Genomic DNA, 18714 nt, shown 5'->3' on the forward strand with positions numbered 1-18714 from the left:
CAGACACGTCCGAGTCTTAAGAACATTTTCTAGCTTAAGGGTTCTCCTCTCGTAACGAAACTTACCCTTTTGCTCCGGTGTGCTCGTGCTATCTCCCTTCGTCGTTGCACGTCGATTTCGTGGCTGTTGTTCAGGTTACGCGAAAAGAGAGACGTTTCGCCTCGCTACGGCAAACTTGCCGAGAACTTCGACGCCGGAACTTGTCCATAGAAGAGAAGCGTCAAGCGGAGCCCTCTCTCTACCTTCTAAGCGTTGGTTGGCTCGACCGCCTGCTACCAAGCTCGTCCGTTAGGTTTCTCGGTTGCTTTTGGTTGCTTGCTTGGCCGCGTGCTGATCCCTATCGCCTAAACGAGGTTTGGCAACGACGCTTAGCCGAGGCCTGCCTCGAGAAAAGAGTTTCATTAAAAGCGGGTAATGAGGCAGTCAGGACTGGGGTCTTCTACTCGTGAGATTCACGTTATATGCTTTCGTTGCTCGATGGAGAGGGGGGAGGCGCCATTATTTTGAGGAAGAGTTCGATTAGCATGGACGACGACCCTTGGGATGGGGTTGAAGAGAAAATACCTCGTCTGATCCTAATACCTTTCTTTTCACGGTGTTAGTTTGCAGGCAGCCGCCTGCTTCAAAACGATTCCTCCTTTCCTTTTGCTATCGAAACTTATTCACTGTGTCTGACCGCCGTAAGAGACAATTATTACAGAAATAGGAAATTATTTTTTAATATGCCCCGACTAAATTGATTAAAACAGCAAACGAAGAACATTATACCTTGTTCTGTTGTCGGACTGGTTTTCTCGAGTTAGATACGCGTCTTCGATAACTCATTCCACATCTTAGCCGGTCGCGAGTCACGGGACGTGGCACGAGACTATTGCGCCAGCAGTTGACTACTATTCTCTGAAGTAGGAATCTGCCGGAACGCCGAAACCGCAACGCAACTAAACTACCAGAGGCTGAGAAACGGCTGGGAGGCAGTGGCCGAGCCGGTAACCAAAATTTATATACAAAGTATCTTCGCTGTCCAGTTGCTGCTGGCGAATAAGTAAAACAGTAAACCGAGACGCGTAGGAGGAGTCGAACTGAGGGGCGAAGTTGCACCGTGCATAGGGGAAGTGGTTGTGGTCGTCAGCTCGTAAATTTGACGATAGGAATGCTTGGGATTTTTCTCGACCATCATCGAGTCCTGCTCTTCTTCCTTTTGTGCTATGCCTCGTTACATTAGTTTCAACTGGGTTCTCCGGTTAAACGCACGCGTCTATCGAGAGGATGCAATAGAAGTTCCATTCACTTGGCAATGTGATATATCAGAGAGTGGAAAGAAGGATCAGCTTCTTGGTAGTGGCGTTTTGCTCTTAAGTTATCGACACGATGCGACGTACAGAGAGTATGCAAATGAAGGCGCACGGTGTACGATACGTATGTCCGTGTGGCTGGTGTCCGTAGCGTTTAGGCGAATTACACGGTAAATTTTGCACGATATCGAATGGCCGCGTTCCATCTTCTAGCAGGTATCTACACGTGCACGTACAGGGTGCACCGGGAGTGTATGGCATAGACTATAAAGCATAACGTGGGGGTTGCATCGGGTCAGATTTAATACTAGAAATGGGAGGGTGTGGCGGACGAGCTCGAGGGCCACAACCATGGTTCAAGCGTATCGTGTGCATAGTTATTTCAACTTGTACACTCTTTCGCAAAAGCCTATCTATCTGCGTATTAAACTTTGCTCGATACGCATTGGTTCTTCCAACGGCGTCGAATTAAGGTTACGTACTTCTTTAATAAAATGAATCTCGTCGACTTCTAGAAACTACGTACCTTTAAATACATCAAGCTATTATCGATAGCTTGCATGAAAAATATATTAGCGAATCAGCGGATCTTTCGCTAAGAAAAGAAACACTCGTAAAAATATCAAATTTATTTCAAGCTATCGTTATCCATGCTTCATCGGACTTTTCTCTTCGCAACCCCGGCGATTTCAATCGCGTGACGTTTCTTGCAGCGTGCGGCGGTCGTCGAGCGTATTTTTGGAAGCAAGTGTACGTACTTACGTATACCGCTATACGGCCTATCAGTATATACGTAACCGCTTAGTATACCTCAGTTGCATGCGGACGGCCAATGCCATCCGTTAAATGCAATAAACACGGAATCTTGCAATTCACTGCTCGCCGCTAACGTGTTTCGCCTATTCCTCCGCGAACTTCGCGGCAACAAACCGTTTCTTGCATGGTCGCGGGTAAACACCAGCCTGAAGATTAATTAACGCGCCTTTGGAAATAGACTGACCGGTCGGGAACGGTTCGTTGCCTCGTCGATTTAATTAGAGGATTCGGACGGCTGCCGCGAGTCCATTCTGAAATCCGATGGAACCCGCCGAGAAGTCCGTCGAATGTAAATACTCCGACAAGGATTCGTTCGAGTGCGATCACCATTTGGGCAAACTTTTCGGGGAACCAGGGTTTAACGGGACAATTAATTCTATGTATCCCGATTTTTGTTATCTATTCGTACAAGCGGTTTAAAAATCGAGTATTTCAAGTATTTACTTTTTCAGGAGGTTCGTAACTTTGAAAAGAATTAAAGAATCCTTCCTGATTCCTTTTCTACGAGTGATAAGTTCTCCTTTGATTCTGCTATTCCTCTCGCTTCTGCGTTACGTTTTGTGTACAATTAGACAGCTTTTTTTAAATTTTAGAATGTTTCACTCATGAAAATTCTGAAATATACAAAAAGTAGTAAGATATATTGAATAATAAAACTAAGTGTTTAGAATATATATATTTTAAATAAATATAAATATACGTAATATTCATTTTGGATTACATATACTCGAAGAGAACTTAGAAAAATACTATAGATTGCAAAAATAACAAAATACTTTCATCGATATTATTTCAAAAACGAGACTCCAAGTATTTTATATTTCAAGAAAGTTCGTAGCTTCCAAAAGAAATTCTCAATTCCTAATTTTCCTTCTACGAGTAAATATAACTATAAATCCTCGTGTGGAAAAGAAATACCAACGAAAACACCAAAATACTTTCATTGATGTTGTTTCAAAAGCAAGACTACACCAGGTATTTATACGAAAAGGAGATTTCTAATTTTCGAAAATGTTCTCCACTTGCCGGTTCCTTTCCTACGAGCAATGGGTTCTTGATTTACAAAAAATGCCACACTCGTGGAAAGTATCACAATACCGTCATTGATCAAACCGTGATTCAATGACCATTGTATCCAATTACAACAACGACGGTACTCGGTAGTAAGCAAGTTGCCCTGCAAGAAAATGGAAAACACATTGGCTGTGTCTACGTGCCTCTCACGTACGGAGTAACGAGCGTACCGGATCCGTTTGTAGCGCCGAAGGGGTTAATGAATTCCGTAGCAGCATATACGAGTATATCTTCGGTAAATCGTGGCCGGTCGCGGCGCAGCTAAGTGCAGTAACGAATAATCAACAGCTCGCGATGCAAGCCAGAGCACACATTCGTTCCGTTAAATGTTGCCCGGTGTACGAAGATGAGAGACAGAGAAACAGAGGAGGAAGAGAAAGAGTGGAATGGAGGTTACGGATAGACGATAGAACATCCTATAGGTAGCCACCGCGCCCCGTTTGGCGACGACGGTGTAGACGTGTGTCGTTAGTATTTAGTGTTTAGTTAACATCGGGGATGGAGAAGCCGCCAGTGTTTGTAATTGGTACAGTTTAGGAGCGACGAAAGCGATTGTGTACCTCACAGATTTTACCCTGGCCCACGAAGGCACAGTCGCAGAGCTTTTGTCTGCCGCGTAACGATACCACGCTGTTCTAGTCAGAGACAGTTTCAAATCGGCGCGAGAAAACAGCATGCCAGATGGCGCGGCTACGTATCGTGGTCGTTACTACAATTAGATATTCGCCTCGGTCTGATCTCCAAATAATAACACCGTTCTGTGCACCGACGAACGCCCTGCTTGAGAGGTCCTGAGTGAATCGCCTTGCCGTTACTTGCTTCCGTGAGACGCGTAATCAAATGGCGTTTAATTATTGCGCTAAGTTTTGCGTAATTCATCGATTCAGAGCTAATAGATTACGAAAAAGTTCGAATCAGCTTGATAGGCCTTGAACCGAAACGAAAATTTAAATTTTTTCATTCATTAAAATTTTCCAACTTTATGGGTCGAATCCAAAAGCAATGATGAAATTCGAACTTTCAAATTTTCAAAAGGCTGGATTTCAAATATTTCGATTTCCACAGTTCAAGTTCCAATAATACAATTCCAGCGTTCAAGTTGAAATTCGCCAGCAATTTCACCATTGGCTACAAAAATTTCGGTTCCACCCTCGCACGTATTTTTCTATCAAACCTACAATTTTCCAACGAAAGTTTCGCAAGCATCGCGATACTTTGCAGGTCTAGCGGCGTGCTCGCATTCGCGAGAGTTTTTCCGTGCATGACTTAGTATTCCGGAACGCGTATAGCCACTTATTTGGAGATCAGGAGCCCCTCGAGCGAGACGACTTTAGGCCGAGCCAGTCTCTCGCCGACAACAGGTCGTATATTTCATTTTTAAACAACAAAAAAATGCTAATGCAACGTCGTGCCCGTTATCGACTCGGCCCTGTATATGAAATAATAAATAATCGCGTAAGCCCCGTCGCCATTATTTTTACGTCGACTTTGCTAAGGAGATACACAGTTTCCCCGGGTTATACTCTCTGCGTCGCCCCGTTTCGTTATATACGTTGGCTACGTGACCTCGGCCACGCTGTGTCGCAGGAATTTTGCCATCGGATAGATCATTATGATTTGCGCAACGATCACGATTCATCTTATCGCCGGTCGAAACGTCTCTGCCTCTCGTTACCTTACCTAAATTCTTCCAGTTATCTTTTTCTCCTTGTATTCTGAGTTTAATCGATATGTACTTTTCTCGTTGATCAATAAAATCTCGTTGATCTTCCGATTTTGATGTTATGTAGAAAGTCGAAAAGATGTATTTTAAGATAACACAATTAAAAAGAAGTAACAGCCGTTACCTTTAGTTGTAAAATATAAACTGTTGTAAATATAAAAAGAAGAAGATTCTTTAGGAGTCGCTGTAATTATCGATTTAATCGTAGCTAACACTATGAGACAAGAACTAAAATTATGGACACGATTTACCAAATTGATCGTATCATCAGCTACGAAGTACCTCAATTATATTTAGTTTCACGGAACGAATCACGGGATTCTTTCACGTTCCGTAATTTCTGACGAGAACATAAAATCCTCGTGCGTAACTGCATTACGAATTTTTCGAATTACGAATGATAGGGCGCGGCAAGAATTATGCGAATTTTATAGCGTCGGATTCTCCGGATCCTCGGCTATTCCCATGGAATCCTGAGAACGATGCAGAATCACAAATAGTAAACAGACAGCATAACGCATAGCCGCTAACGATCCTATCTGCTGAACTTACAAGTAATTAACATCGTAAGTATTTTAATTCCACGAAATTAACTTCGTTATCGCATCCTACATTGCTTCGATGGAAACTTCCGAGATTTTCATGCAGAGGAGGGAAATTCTTGCCATGTTTGAAGAGGCCTGATGACCCGTGTGAATATTATTCGTGCGAGAAAAGGTCGCGGTCGAATCAGCGCCAATCACAGCGCGCCTCGTCGCCCAGCCTGTAAACCAGGCTAAAAATTCAATTGGACACCATCGAATTCTTCTTGAATATCAAGTCCAAGGGTGTCAACTTCCGCTTACGCAGGATGAAGGTAACACCAGGCGAACGGAATTCTCTGTGACGACCTTGCAACCATTACCACGCAGTTATTTCGTGACTTCTTCTGCTTTCCTCTTTTCAGGGAATTTATTTGCGCGACGATGGTCCGATTTTCCAAATGAAATATCTGTTCGCAAGTATACAACGCGGTCCTCGTGGGGTTTAGCGCGAGATTGAGAAGCGGTCGTGCGAAAAAATCAGGCAAATCACTGAGACCCTTTTCATCGAAGGGACGCTCGATCAAACAGAGATTCCCTTAAACGAACCGACTCGTTGGACTATAAACTCGTCGTTGAACGATAGTCATATCCTGGCGATCTTTCCTAAAGAAATTTTAAAATTTCACCGACATCTTGTTGCAAATATGCGAACAATTTTCGAAGGAATTTTCGTAAATGTGTTCTCACGCGTGACGTCGTGGAAAAACTCAAAAATAATAGGTTACGGATTCGTTATTCTCGAAGAGAAGAGGTGCTATCTAAGGACCATGGGGGTGAACGAGCTCGGGAGAGGCCGGTCGCGGGGTGGCGAAACGTTACCCGAATAAAAATGGGGTGTTTATAAGCGAGTATCCAATGTATCATGCTATATTTACATATAGCCGGCGTTTACAGTCCCTGGTTATATATCTACGATGGTTTGCCATTTTTTTCCGCTACATGGCCAAAAGACACAGGTCGAATGCGTACACCGAACGTAATAAAAATTATTATTAAATACGATACGCAGGACGCGCGTACCGAACGAAACGAACAACGTAAATTTTAAAAACTTCTAATAAAACTTGAATGGAAAACTTGATAACTTTTGGCAATTCGACTGGATCCTTTGCCCTGCGTGGATTATTATCGGAACAATGTTCCCGTTTTTCTCTAATTTCAATATTTTTCGTGACGTCTCGTTGCAAAGGTAGATCTAACGGTGCAGCCGCGTAAATCCGCCCAGGCACCGTGTTAAATAGTGCTATTTAATTCTAGTCGTGAAACGTTTAAGCGCTTGTGTCAAGGATTAAATCAAGATTAGCTGCGAGATTACCGGACTACCTACTGTAGAAGGGGTTATTCACTAAACTCTACTCTGTCGTCTACCCCTTTTGCGATTCAGCATTTAGGTCAGCCTAAATAACGTATCATCGTACGGCGAATTATACAAATTTGCATACCGGTACGAACCGGTGGAAAAAGTCGCCCGGTAATTACCTCGTAATTCTCCTTCCTCTTTTCTCTTTTTCATTCTCGGTGAAGTACATATAATAATGGTAATACGTGTGGTCTCGCGTTCAGCGACGTCTGTTAAATATTCGAACAGAAGAAACAGAGCTTCCCTCGAGGCTCCATTAGGGATCAGTTTTCGTCATCGGAACCCCGGTTACGACACCAACAGTCAGTCGGTAGTGTTCATAGCGCGTGGCCTTGGGAGAAGCTGTTGCCCTCTCGAGAACTGGTCAGGTTCACAGTTTCTTAGAATCAGCTGACAGATGTGACTGCCCCATTCGTTCACTGTTTTTCCATAAAGGAACCGAGTTTTGCCTCGTGCCATACGTTTTACTTTCACACCGAGAATTACTCGTTGGAATTTGCGGAAACTTTAATATATTAGATGCTTAGACTTCATCTACTCATATTTTATCTCCTGTTTTCTTTTTTCGTGCAAATTATTATTTTCGAAGTCATACTGTTTTAATTCTCATTGGCATATCGATCATTCTTCAGAAATTCGATATTCGTATTAGAACACACATGTTAATTTTATTTACGCGTTATGTTATTTACATTTGCCAAATTATTTAATCAAGTGTCTCGCCGTGACGACAACGCTCGACTCGGAATTGGGAAAAAGTATTTGTCAGCAAATGAACGCGTCAACGACCACAAATAATTTTAGCTTGACTAATGGTATCGAAGAACATCGTTCGTTTCCATCGTCGAAAGTTCGACGAAATTAGCATCAACCTTGTTTCCAACCACGTCTCTTCGTGAGGTATAATAAGAATTCTCAAATTTATGATCATTTCAAAATTCTCTAATCCCATCATTTATACCAGAAAATTAACGTCTCCAACGATCATCTCCGATCCCAATACGCGAATGCAAATCCGCTTGTGAAAACGCGTGTCAGCCGATCACGCTCGTTTACCATAAATAATCACACATAATGAACTCGTTATAAAAGTGAAAGTACAATGTCCAGAAACTCGCCTGAAGGCACGGCGTCCGCCTGCACGCAACATAGTCAGGACAACGCGTTAATTCATATTCCAATCAAACTTTTTCTCCCTCTTGAAGAAGAATCTCGAGACGATGGTCTGTTGGCGCCAAATTTGGCTACGTCACTGTGTACAAAGTGGCGAGGAAACTTAGATATGCTCGCGGCTATGTACGTTGCTTAAATCACGATACTTGGCTCGTAGTGACACGAGAGAAGGCGACGAAAATGCATTTACACGCGTAGGTAAAAGCGAAGGTGAAGCGTTCTTTCCTCTTCTTGTTCGTGTTTTCGCGCGGTGGACGTGGAAAACGGAGCAAAACGAACAGATAAAGGCGAGTGGACGAGAGAAACACCGGTGTACAACTGGTGTTGTAGGGTCTGTTTATTAAAGAGCATTAATCTACGAATCTGTACCGGGTGTCCGGTTAAACTCGACTCACCGTTGAAACGATATTACTTAGCGCGTTTTCGTGATACCATTTTAATTGTGTTTTGTAATTAGCCCGACCCGTAGACGAGCCCAACCGTTGTTCTCGACTCTTCCTCCGGCGTTCTCCAACCTCTTGTTCCTCCTCTTCACCGTCACCCTCTTTGACTCTCTCTCTCTTCCTTTTTCCCCGACCTGCCCCTTCCCTATACTTTCTCGCGGCCCTCTCTCGTGTTCATGTTTTTCTGGTCTTGAGAACGGTTTCGTGTAACTCGGCCTCTGTGTGATGGCCTTTGTAGGATTTTACCGCTTTATGTCGGTAAAATGCTCGCCCGAAGTTTCGTCCTGTCAGAGTGGAAAGGTGTAAAGTAGCGTTCATGCAAAAATTGTTTCCTTGATTTTACTTGGTAAACACTTTTACCTTCGTTTCACGCTCTTTTATCTTCTTTTCTATCTCGCTGTCTCTTCTCTGTTCGTTCAATCGAGTTATTCGCTCGAACTTTTCACCGTCGGATAATTTTAATTATATTCACGATTTCGTGGCTCATCGATCGTGGAATTGTTCACGCTGCGTCAAACGGTTATTCGTATTGGGAATCTGCGTACAGCTGGAGGCATCTAGCAACAGTAGAAGCAAAACGTACCGGAAAAAGCGCGGACAGAGGAGAGGATGGTTGACTTCACGTGTATTTTCTTTCTTCCTTTTTACTCTTTCTTGTTCTCCCGCCTCCTGGTAAACCGTTTCTCTCGCGCACACGCTCGCTCCTCATCTGCGAGGACACGGCACCCACACACACGAGGCCACGCTCTCTCGGACGGCAAAACTTAACAAAACAATTTGCTCCAAAGCAAACAACGGCATCCGGTTTACTTGTGAATAAACAACATATTTATTTTTAGAGGCCCCACGGCTGTAACTCGTTTGCTCGACCGCTTGCTCGAGCCTCGCGTCTATTTGCTGGCATTACAAGACTTAACGGCCGAGGATAAAAATCGACGGGGCCACAAATACCGTTCGTGTGTTTGGAAATTTCTTAACTCCTCCTCTACCCATTTGCTTGCCCCGTGAATTTTGTCGTTCGTACAATTTCACGCACGCTCTATAGGTAACATTGGACGAAGGCTATTGCGAGTTTTGTAAAAGAAAGATTTTTAGTATTTTCTAGAATACAATTCTTCCTGCGTTTCCTACATTATACATATTCGTCACGCTTCGTGGAAAAGATTGTATTATCTTTGCGCGGGGAAGGACACTTTCTAAACTGTGAAGTCAACATTAATTACGACTGTGACTGCATCACTCCGGTGGATCGTTTAAGGCCACGAATCAGAGTAAATATTAACGCCTGTTTTTCCAAGGTCTAGTCGTTTCAGCCATTTATCCAATGAAAGCGTGTTTTCAAAAGATATCTCAGCCGAACTGTCTCGAATTTTTTACCATTTGTAGCAGCTATTGCAATAGAGATATGTAGCCCTATTTTCCAGAAATTTGAGTAAACCAACGTACATCGATACGAAGTCAAATAAAAAAAAGAAATAAAATCCAGTTACTTTTTCAAACGTTCTATAAATTCATATAGCGAACTAATATCCGTAATAATGAACATTGCACTTTTCAGTACGAAACCTGTACCTATATTACGCTTTCGATACAAACACAATTCGAACATTGGTCTCCATATTGCTGCAAACACTTTGATTCTTCCGTACCATTTTATCTTCGAATCACAACGAATTTGTATATTTCTAATTTTCTTGACAAAAGACAGAAAGACGTTGGAACAGGCCATCTTTCTATTAATACGAAGCTTCCTCCGTTTCTTCCTGCGTAAGAAACAAACGCAAAAGTCTATTAATCATTCACCGTCATGAATTTGCGGGTTATAATTAGCAACGAATACATCGTTGGCATTCGTGCTGGTCCCGGATTAAAGGAGTTCTAACCGCGACCTAATTCCAAGATAAGATAAGTCGTTAAGTGCATGGTGTGGCAGCCCCTCGCGATACTACCCGGTGTTTTATTGCTACGTCCCACCCCCGTGGGCTCTCCTTCGGGGCTCGGTGAGATTTATTGTAAAATTCGATAGATATTGCCAATTACAACCCCCGCGGCGCTCCACGACCCCCCTCCCTTCTCCCAGCTGCCTGTTCTATCGACAGGGACAGGAGCCACCTTTCCTGGCTGCCTGGAGAATTTTAAATGCGTTTTATGTACAGAGACGGCGCGGTGCGTTGCATAAATCCGTCCCTCTGAAAATATGATTACAATCACTGGCTCTCGCGCCCCCGTCGTGCTCCTCCGCAACCCCCTCGGCTCCCCCACACTCCCTTTGTAGACACGGCCGACCGATAAAACGTTTCATTTCGTCAGAGAGTGTCCTACGAAGAACTCCCCGAGTAATCTTCGTCGATCATCGTTTTTATTGCCGCCTTGTATACTAATTTTATATCCTTTTTACGTTTTCACCGCCCATGAAGATTCCTCTTGCCACTCGATTCTACTCCACAGTACATCTGCATAATTTTTCTTGTTCCAAATACGCGTACAATTTTTTCTTAATATCATCATCCGGTATTCTCATCTCGTATTCTGCATATTTATTTGTGGGATAAATGTTTCTACTCCCAATGGGAGATCCGTCAAATCTGACAAACGTAAAAGTCGATCGCTCGATGCTGCTCGTTTATCGTACATCACGCTCCACCAACGTGCACGCTATCAACGCATCGTCGAAATCGGGCAACTTATGCGCTTCTCTCACGCTCGTCGCTCGTTAATCCATCCATCTGTCCACGTGGCAACAAATTCTCGTCGTGAATCGCGTTCAAGCTAATTGCATCCAGCATACTTTGTATCGAAAACAAGGTATGTGGGACAGACAGGAACGACGAAGACGAAAGAACAACGAACACGACGACTGAAAGTGTGCATAAGTTACAAGCCAAGGGAGTATAGGGACACATTGTTTCGCTTTGATACCGGATGGCATCGGACGCACCGTCGGTCGAGAAGGTGGAACGCGGAACGTTAGGCCACTGCGTGGCACACGACGATGTGGCCGCGTTGCGTGTTTTGTTTGCGCGTTTCTTTTGTCGCGTGTATGTCCAGCTGCGCGTCGAGAACGCGGCTGCCTCATGCAAATGAAGCGCACAATGTACTTCAATAGCCGCTGGGGTATTTATATATGCTATCCGGTTCATTATTTTCCACCGCCACTGTTTATTTCTACCTTGTACCTTGCCGCTTATGGAACAAGTTCTTTGCACGGTCGAATAAAACGGCAGAACGACTAGCTCTCGCCGATTGTTAGACGATTCGTCCTAACAGTTCGTGAGAAAATAATCGTGCCAAGTCGTTGATTTGTAGCTTCTTCGATCGGACGTAATAGGAACGACGATTAATTCCACGGATCTTTGATTATGCAGGAATTCCTCTGATTCAATACAGCTAATTGCGATACTCGGTCTTCATTCGTTCTTCCATGCTAACGAATCATTAAAATAGGCTCTGACTATTAAAACAGTCGAACCGCTGTAACGAAAGTTTGTTTATTCGTTGAACGGAAATGACAATTCAACTTAGTACCTTCTGAAATTACTTTAATTTTTATCTACACTGTGCTATGGAAATGGATACTCATCGATCTACATTTCATTCTTGAGAAAAGAAAATAGTGCCAACGCTAAAATGCGTCAAGTAAGAATCATTTAACACGCTGGCGCGATTTTTCGTTCGTACCTTCTTCAATAATATTTGACTTTTATTCCATTTTTCGTTAAATTGCATTTTTATAAATTAAAATTGGAAACGTATATGGCGTGAAATACACGTCGCCTGGCGGTAAAAAGAAGATGTGGCCCACCGGTGGGTCACGCCGGTTTTACTAAAATTTTACGCGCCAAATATAAGTATGGTAGTCGAGTCTCATAACAGCGCTAATGGAATTTCAATATCTTTCGTATAACGCGTAATGTTCGACTGCTTTCTGTGTGTATGCACGAAATATCAATCTTACAAAACAAGGCCAAAAATTTCATAGGAATCGAGCAATCGAATGAACAGAAATTTTTTGAGAGGGGTAGGAAAACCACCCTTGGTGATGGACGCATCGAAATCGCGTGGATGGCAGACGAGATCGAGGGCAAAGTCCCGAGTCGTGCGAACGAATATTAATATAATCGCGGCAGGCAGAAATCCACAGGCGAAGTAAAGAATGATATAATAGGCGGCCCGTAAGGGATGCGTCTGCGAGCGAGAGGGCGAGCCGGCCGAAGACGAAGTGTTCTCATTATACCGGCTGATTTATGCGCGTGCCACCTCTCGCAGTCGCGGGATTCTAGGTTAGAAATAAAGTTAAAAGAAAAATAAGGCTTACGGGGTGCAAAGTCGAGAAAGGGCGGCGGAGGGTGCGGAATATATTACAAAAATAAGCTCAGCGCTGCGTGGAGGAGCATCGAGGAAAAAAACTTTTGAAACTGCGAACTCCCGGAGATCGATGTCTCTTTTCTTCGCGAGAGGGCTTCGCTCGCTTGCCTCTCGAGAGGAAAATACCGCGAGAGAAATAAATATTTTCCCGCAAAATTGTCGGAGAGCGAAGTTGCTTCTTCGTGTTAATGAGACTCGTTCTACCAAAAAAAGAAGTCGAGTCGCGTGATTTTATTCCACCGAGTTTCTCTTCGATCCATGTAACTTCTTCTAATTTTCTCTGATTTTCTTCGGTGAGAATCAAGGAGTGACTGATTGGAAGTTTGAAAGCACAGGTTTCTGGAAGATCTAAAACAATGCTGATGCTAATCGTACGTTTCTCTTGCAGGGACACATCGGTGAGAATCCGTTCGATAACGGTTCGTGGGGAAAGGAACAGTTCCAACCATCGACGGTTCCTTGGCAGCTGAATCCGCGCGGCCACGCTCGTCCCAGTGTGAGTAATCCACAATACATACGTATTTCGTCCGTTTTCTGTCCGAACGCCAAAAAATAAATGAAGAACGAAAAGGGAGGAACGCGGAGAAAAGGGAGGAAGAAAAGAGGGAAAAGAGAGTGAATAAAATAGGAAAAGGGTAGAGAGGGTAGATAGGGTAATTGTAAAAGAAGAGCGCGCGAAGCAAAGCCACTTTGGAGGAGAATATAACGCGCAGTCAGAATCCTGTCCGACACAAGGGCTCGGTGTCTGAAATTTGTAATTCCGGCTTGGATAAGAATACTATCCCTCGGTGGGAGGGTGAGTAACGACCACGGAAAAAGAAATCCGGCCACTCATTGTGTCCGCAGGTAGCAAAAATGCTAGAGGGGCATCGTTCGCTGCTTTTCTCCGAGCGTTTTCTTCTCTCTTTTTCGCAGGACACGACACGGTCACTACCGTCCTCTCGTAGTCGTCGTCATCGTCGTCGTCGTCGTCGTCGTCGTTGCCAACCACCAACCAACCCCCCCCCCCATTTTTCCTTCTTCTGGCCGCCTCAGTCCTGTTGAAAACCACCCTCTTACTCGCTCGCGCTACTCTGCCGCACCAACTCGTCCTGTCACCCGGTATTTATAATACGCTTTGTTTTCCCTCGGCTATTTGTCTTGGGCTCTCGGTTCCTTCGCTAACGTTATTATCTCGCGTTTTATTTTTATTTAATTCCAGCCTGCTACCGCGTCCTCTACCATCTAACTCGCGTCCCATCCATTCCTGCTGTTACTCTCTCGACCGACCACTCCGCCGACGCCCGGCGCCGTCGTTACTTATCCGTCGACGACCCTTAACGAGCGAAACGTGTCCTACGATTTAGGGAAAACTTTACGCGCCCGAAGTAATTTCTTCTTTTTCCCTTTCTTCGCCGATTTGCTTCTCGATCTTGATCCTTCGTACCGATCGTCGCCAATTGGGGATACACAATTGAAAGATTTAGTCAAATCGAGAGTTGACAGCGCCAGTGCTTTCGATTTTATATTTCACGTAATCGCCTCTTACAAAGGAACAATGAATCGTTTGTCTTGCACGAAGGAAAGAATAGAATTGCGTACGTAATCGCTACGATGCGCGTGAAACTTGCATTACGACGCGATTGGATCGTTTAGACGGTTTATTTACCCATGTACTCGAGCCAAACGGCAACTTGATATATCGTTATTTAAAAGAATGCACATTTTCACGAAATGCCAGGGCGGAGGGGTGGGAGGGGGCCGTGACGTAAACGTTGTATTGTAACGCAAATAATGCGCGTGCTGGTAAAGTTAAATAAACGGAGAGTGACGTGCAATCTAAATCGTACGCGATACGAAGCAACGAGGAACGAACGTAACACGCAATTGCCAACGTGGTTAATGTAACCAGCTTCGTCGTATTTTACCAGCGATTTACATCGACGATCCGGGCGCCAATATCCGCGTTCAAGTATCGTTGGATTTAATTTTATCGAATAGTAACCGTATCGTCTTATTGCGATACAACGTCTTCATTCACCGATGCTTATGCGCACGACACAACGTGCGAATCACACCCACACGAGTTTACAGTTGGTATACACACAGTTAAGAGAAAAAAAAATAAATAACGTTTATCTTGGCTTTTACGTGCGATAGGGAAGCAAAGTCGATGCCGCCCACGCACGTAGCCGGCTCTAGGAAAAAACCATTCGTGCCACTTTGCACGTACGTGTGCGTCAAGCATGTTTATTGAAATCGTTTCGTTTCGGCGTGTCAGTGTGCCGATACACTGCCACGAATATCGTACGTATCCTTGCTGCACGCAATCATGTAAGACGCTTAAGATCGCTTTTGCATCGCGATCAGACTTACAATTTGTCTTCTATTTCTACGTTCGAACGTACCAATTTCATCGAGAACCTTTCATCCGAACTTCGAAAAAATCGTAGGTATCGTGTTTACTTTTCGTTTAAAGTGCGTCGAAACGAAGATACTATAGCGAAACGTATAAAAGAATAATAATCCTAATCGCAAGTTTCGATGATTTAAAATTACGTCGAAAGTGGTAGAATGATTTTGAGTGTTCTACATTTTGAAAATCGATGTTGCCTCGTTCAATATATTTTACACTAAAATTACCAGGATAATCGAAACGACTGATTCACGTTTTTCTATAGAAACTTTATAGATTTGCGACAGTGCAATTTTGAGAATTCGAATGATTCTCAGTTAAGTGAAAAATGATTCTAATTTAAATAATTGTAGGTAATTCGAAATATGGGTGGAACTACTAATATAGATGGAAAAACCTAAATTCCACCGTGTATTGGCACGCGTACAAAAAGACTATCGTTTCAATACATTCCGCATTACCCGTTCTAAATCTCTGCCATTCTTCTACCTCTTTTACCACGTTCTAACGTAACGTTACAATGTTTCCGTGTTCGATAAAGGAAAAGTTAAACAACGTTTTCCACAAGGACGAGCGATGATTCGTCTAGGCGCGGGAAGAGGATGCCCGTAGAAGAGATATTATGCATGCGACTTGGAACACGTATTCGTCGCTTTCTAAGAAGCCAACAAACGCGCATAGGTTGCCAGGAACACAGCTCGATTCCACGATACACGCGCGAAAAACGCTCGTAGGCTAGTTCGCTTACGTATGTGAGTACGGGACAATGAGATCATCGGTGACTCTACACAAACATACGTTGTCGTTGGAAAGACTGACGTCAACAGTTTCGGCTGGTTTCGTTGACTTCGCGAATGATTCTCGCCCGATACGATGATATCAGGAAGACTAATGTCGATCGTGCACGTGCAAACGTTATACCTGGCCGGCTTGTTCGATCCTGTTTCATTAAACATCGTAACCGCTCGAATAAACTGGCCGCGCTGGTTCTCTGCGCCTTGCGAAATAATTAAAGGCGGTTGAATTTATCGCGACCGATCGGCAGACGCGATTAGAACTCGGTGAATTTCGCGACGGTATTATAAACCGCTCGCCACGTACACTCACCAACCAAGGGGTAGATGGGAAATGTTTCTTTTTTTTCCCTTTTTTTTTCGGCGCGTGGAAATATCGATGAAATTTAAAAGGGGGTTGAAACGCTACGATCTCCTTCGAAACGTAATCCGCAGCGCTCTTTCGTCCGTGGGCAATATGAATCGCGAGAAAAATCAGAACCGGATGGGGGTGGCGGATCTTAGCCCCGGTCTCTTCCCTCGCAACCCCTGGGTTTTAAGATATGCAGGGCACAACGCACGCTTTCCTAGCGGGACTATTTTAATACGAATGAGAGGGGCGGGCTGGTTCGAGGCGAAAAGAGAGAAAGAGAGAGAGAGAGAGAGAGTCTTGCCTGAGAAGATCTACTTCTTGATTACAGAACTTTTTACCTAATTACATAACATTGTTACCATTTACAAAGTCGCAGCCGGGTATACGTCGCCTGACTACTAATTAGGAAGCCCGATTAGCGGCGAGGCGAACGAGATCACGCCTCCTACGTGTCCGATAAATTTCGTGCGATTCCCTCGAGCTACCGCTTCTTTAATGAAATCTCAAAGATTCCATTGATCTTTCAAATGGAAAAATCCTGTCCTCGTAGATTGCTTCCATTACGTATATGTTTGCGTAACGTTATTAATTTAAAGTCCGTGGCAGTACAAGAATTTAGAAATGGTCGAGTTTATTCGTAGAAGCGGAGCTTCTTATCGGAAAGATGTAAGCCCACGGAGAGATAGTCATGCGCAAGGGACGCGTTCTCGACGATGCAGACATTAAGACGTCTGGTCCTCGACCTCCGTTTCCCATCCCTTTGCTCGCCTCTCCCCTTCCCTATTTTTTACCCTCTCCCCACCCCTTTAGGTGGTCTAGCCCGTTAGACGGCGCTGGTTTACCCCGTCTTCATTGTCCTCTAATTCTCATCTGATCCTCACATTACGTAATTTTCTCTTTATTATTTTATAATTCCTGCGACTCTCCGCTCCTCTCTCAAACACAGTTTCGCGTCCGCGTTCATTCGACTTCACGGCCCGCACGAACTCATCCTACACCACGCATACTAATGCATCCTCGCATTTATTAATTATTCCCTGCTAGTTACCGCGGCTTTTCGCCCCCGACGGTTGTTCCTTCTCCGCCGCGTAATGATAGATTAAACCTCCTAGATTCGGCGACGGACAATGTACCTCACGTACTCGACGTTTCTACGGTCTCCTCGCTTATCTCGCAGGATTTTTCAGCCGTTCGGCTCGCACGTTTCATTATTCGCCACTCTAGAGTTTCCTGACTTTGCCACGGAAATACAGATTGCCGTGAAAAGTGTGTGGATTTAAATAAATTTCAAAATCCTCCAACGAAGCGATTCTGTCGGAAGTAGAAAGTTGTTCAACATATCGATAACTAAATTCTTTTTCCATTTCCTTCGTTTTTACGTACTCGACGATGTAGCAAACGGAAATTTTTACGTCGAATTCCGATCCCGATACCTTCGGGAATTTAATTCCCTTTTAACGTCGGGGGCAATTCCTTTTCATAGCAGTCGCAAATGTTTAATTGGCTCGACCTAGAGGCAGCCAGTGGCTACATTAATTGCATCGTATTGCCAAGGGTGGTTCGAGCAGGTGGCTGTCTAACCGTGGATCAGCCAAAAGCAAGGGCATGGCCAGTGGAAAAGGCGGCTTGCATTGAATGCTAAACAAAAGCTAATTTATATCCGGAGGTCGGGCCTTTGCCGGAGATCGGGAGATGAATGGCTATACTTCTTGCATACCAAGTAACCCGCCAGCTCCTGAAGGACTACGGAGTTAAAGATCTCGGGGGATGTTTCCTTCGGGGTAGTCACTCGTATCCCCGAATCTGCCATTTACCGCGAGATGGTGGACTACATTTTCGAATGTTTCAAAAATTGCTTCGTCGACATCTGAACACACCTCGAATACATTAAACATTCTATCTTCCATTGTTACGTATGAATATACACAATGATTGTTATTTCAGAAAACACACGTGGCCTAAGCGATTGATTCTGAAATGTAAATTGAAAGTTATTGCAATATAAGCTTTTGGGATTGATGTCGAAATTAAAAGTTTGGAACAAACGGTAGGAAATGAAGGGCGGGAATATTCCCTTTAGGGTTGCCGCCCTTAAAATTCGACCGAGAACGGGCGTTCAATAATCATACATCCCCTTGAAGAACTCGGCATCGCTGTACGTTACCCTTTCGATAATCAACGAAGTTGCTGGTCGAAGATCGGCAGACGTCGTCGAGGAAACTGGGTACCGTTGGAATCTCGCGAATTTAGCAAACGAAAAGTTTCGTTTCTAATTCTCTTCTCTCTCGCTTCTCTTCAAAAGCCAACTAGTTTTCATAAAATAGACGTCTCATCTAATTCTTC

General features: G+C 44.0%; 1 protein-coding gene across 18 annotated transcripts in view; it reads left to right on the forward strand.

The window, feature by feature from the left end:
- The window catches only part of FoxP (forkhead box transcription factor P), a 245191-nt gene that overhangs the window by 108408 nt on the left and 118069 nt on the right, over nt 1-18714 (forward strand). For all 18 annotated transcript variants that reach the window (XM_069125045.1, XM_069125030.1, XM_069125031.1 and 15 more), the window contains one exon: nt 13219-13326. Coding sequence is in view for 11 of the 18 variants with exons in the window: in XM_069125030.1 (XP_068981131.1) it covers nt 13219-13326 (108 nt within the window). In the remaining 7 variants the exon portion in view is untranslated. The remainder of the gene's footprint in view (nt 1-13218; nt 13327-18714) is intronic.

The sequence above is a fragment of the Bombus flavifrons genome, chromosome 12 (genome assembly GCF_040668555.2).
Source record: "Bombus flavifrons isolate JBK064 chromosome 12, iyBomFlav1_principal, whole genome shotgun sequence".
Taxonomy (NCBI): domain Eukaryota; kingdom Metazoa; phylum Arthropoda; class Insecta; order Hymenoptera; family Apidae; genus Bombus; species Bombus flavifrons.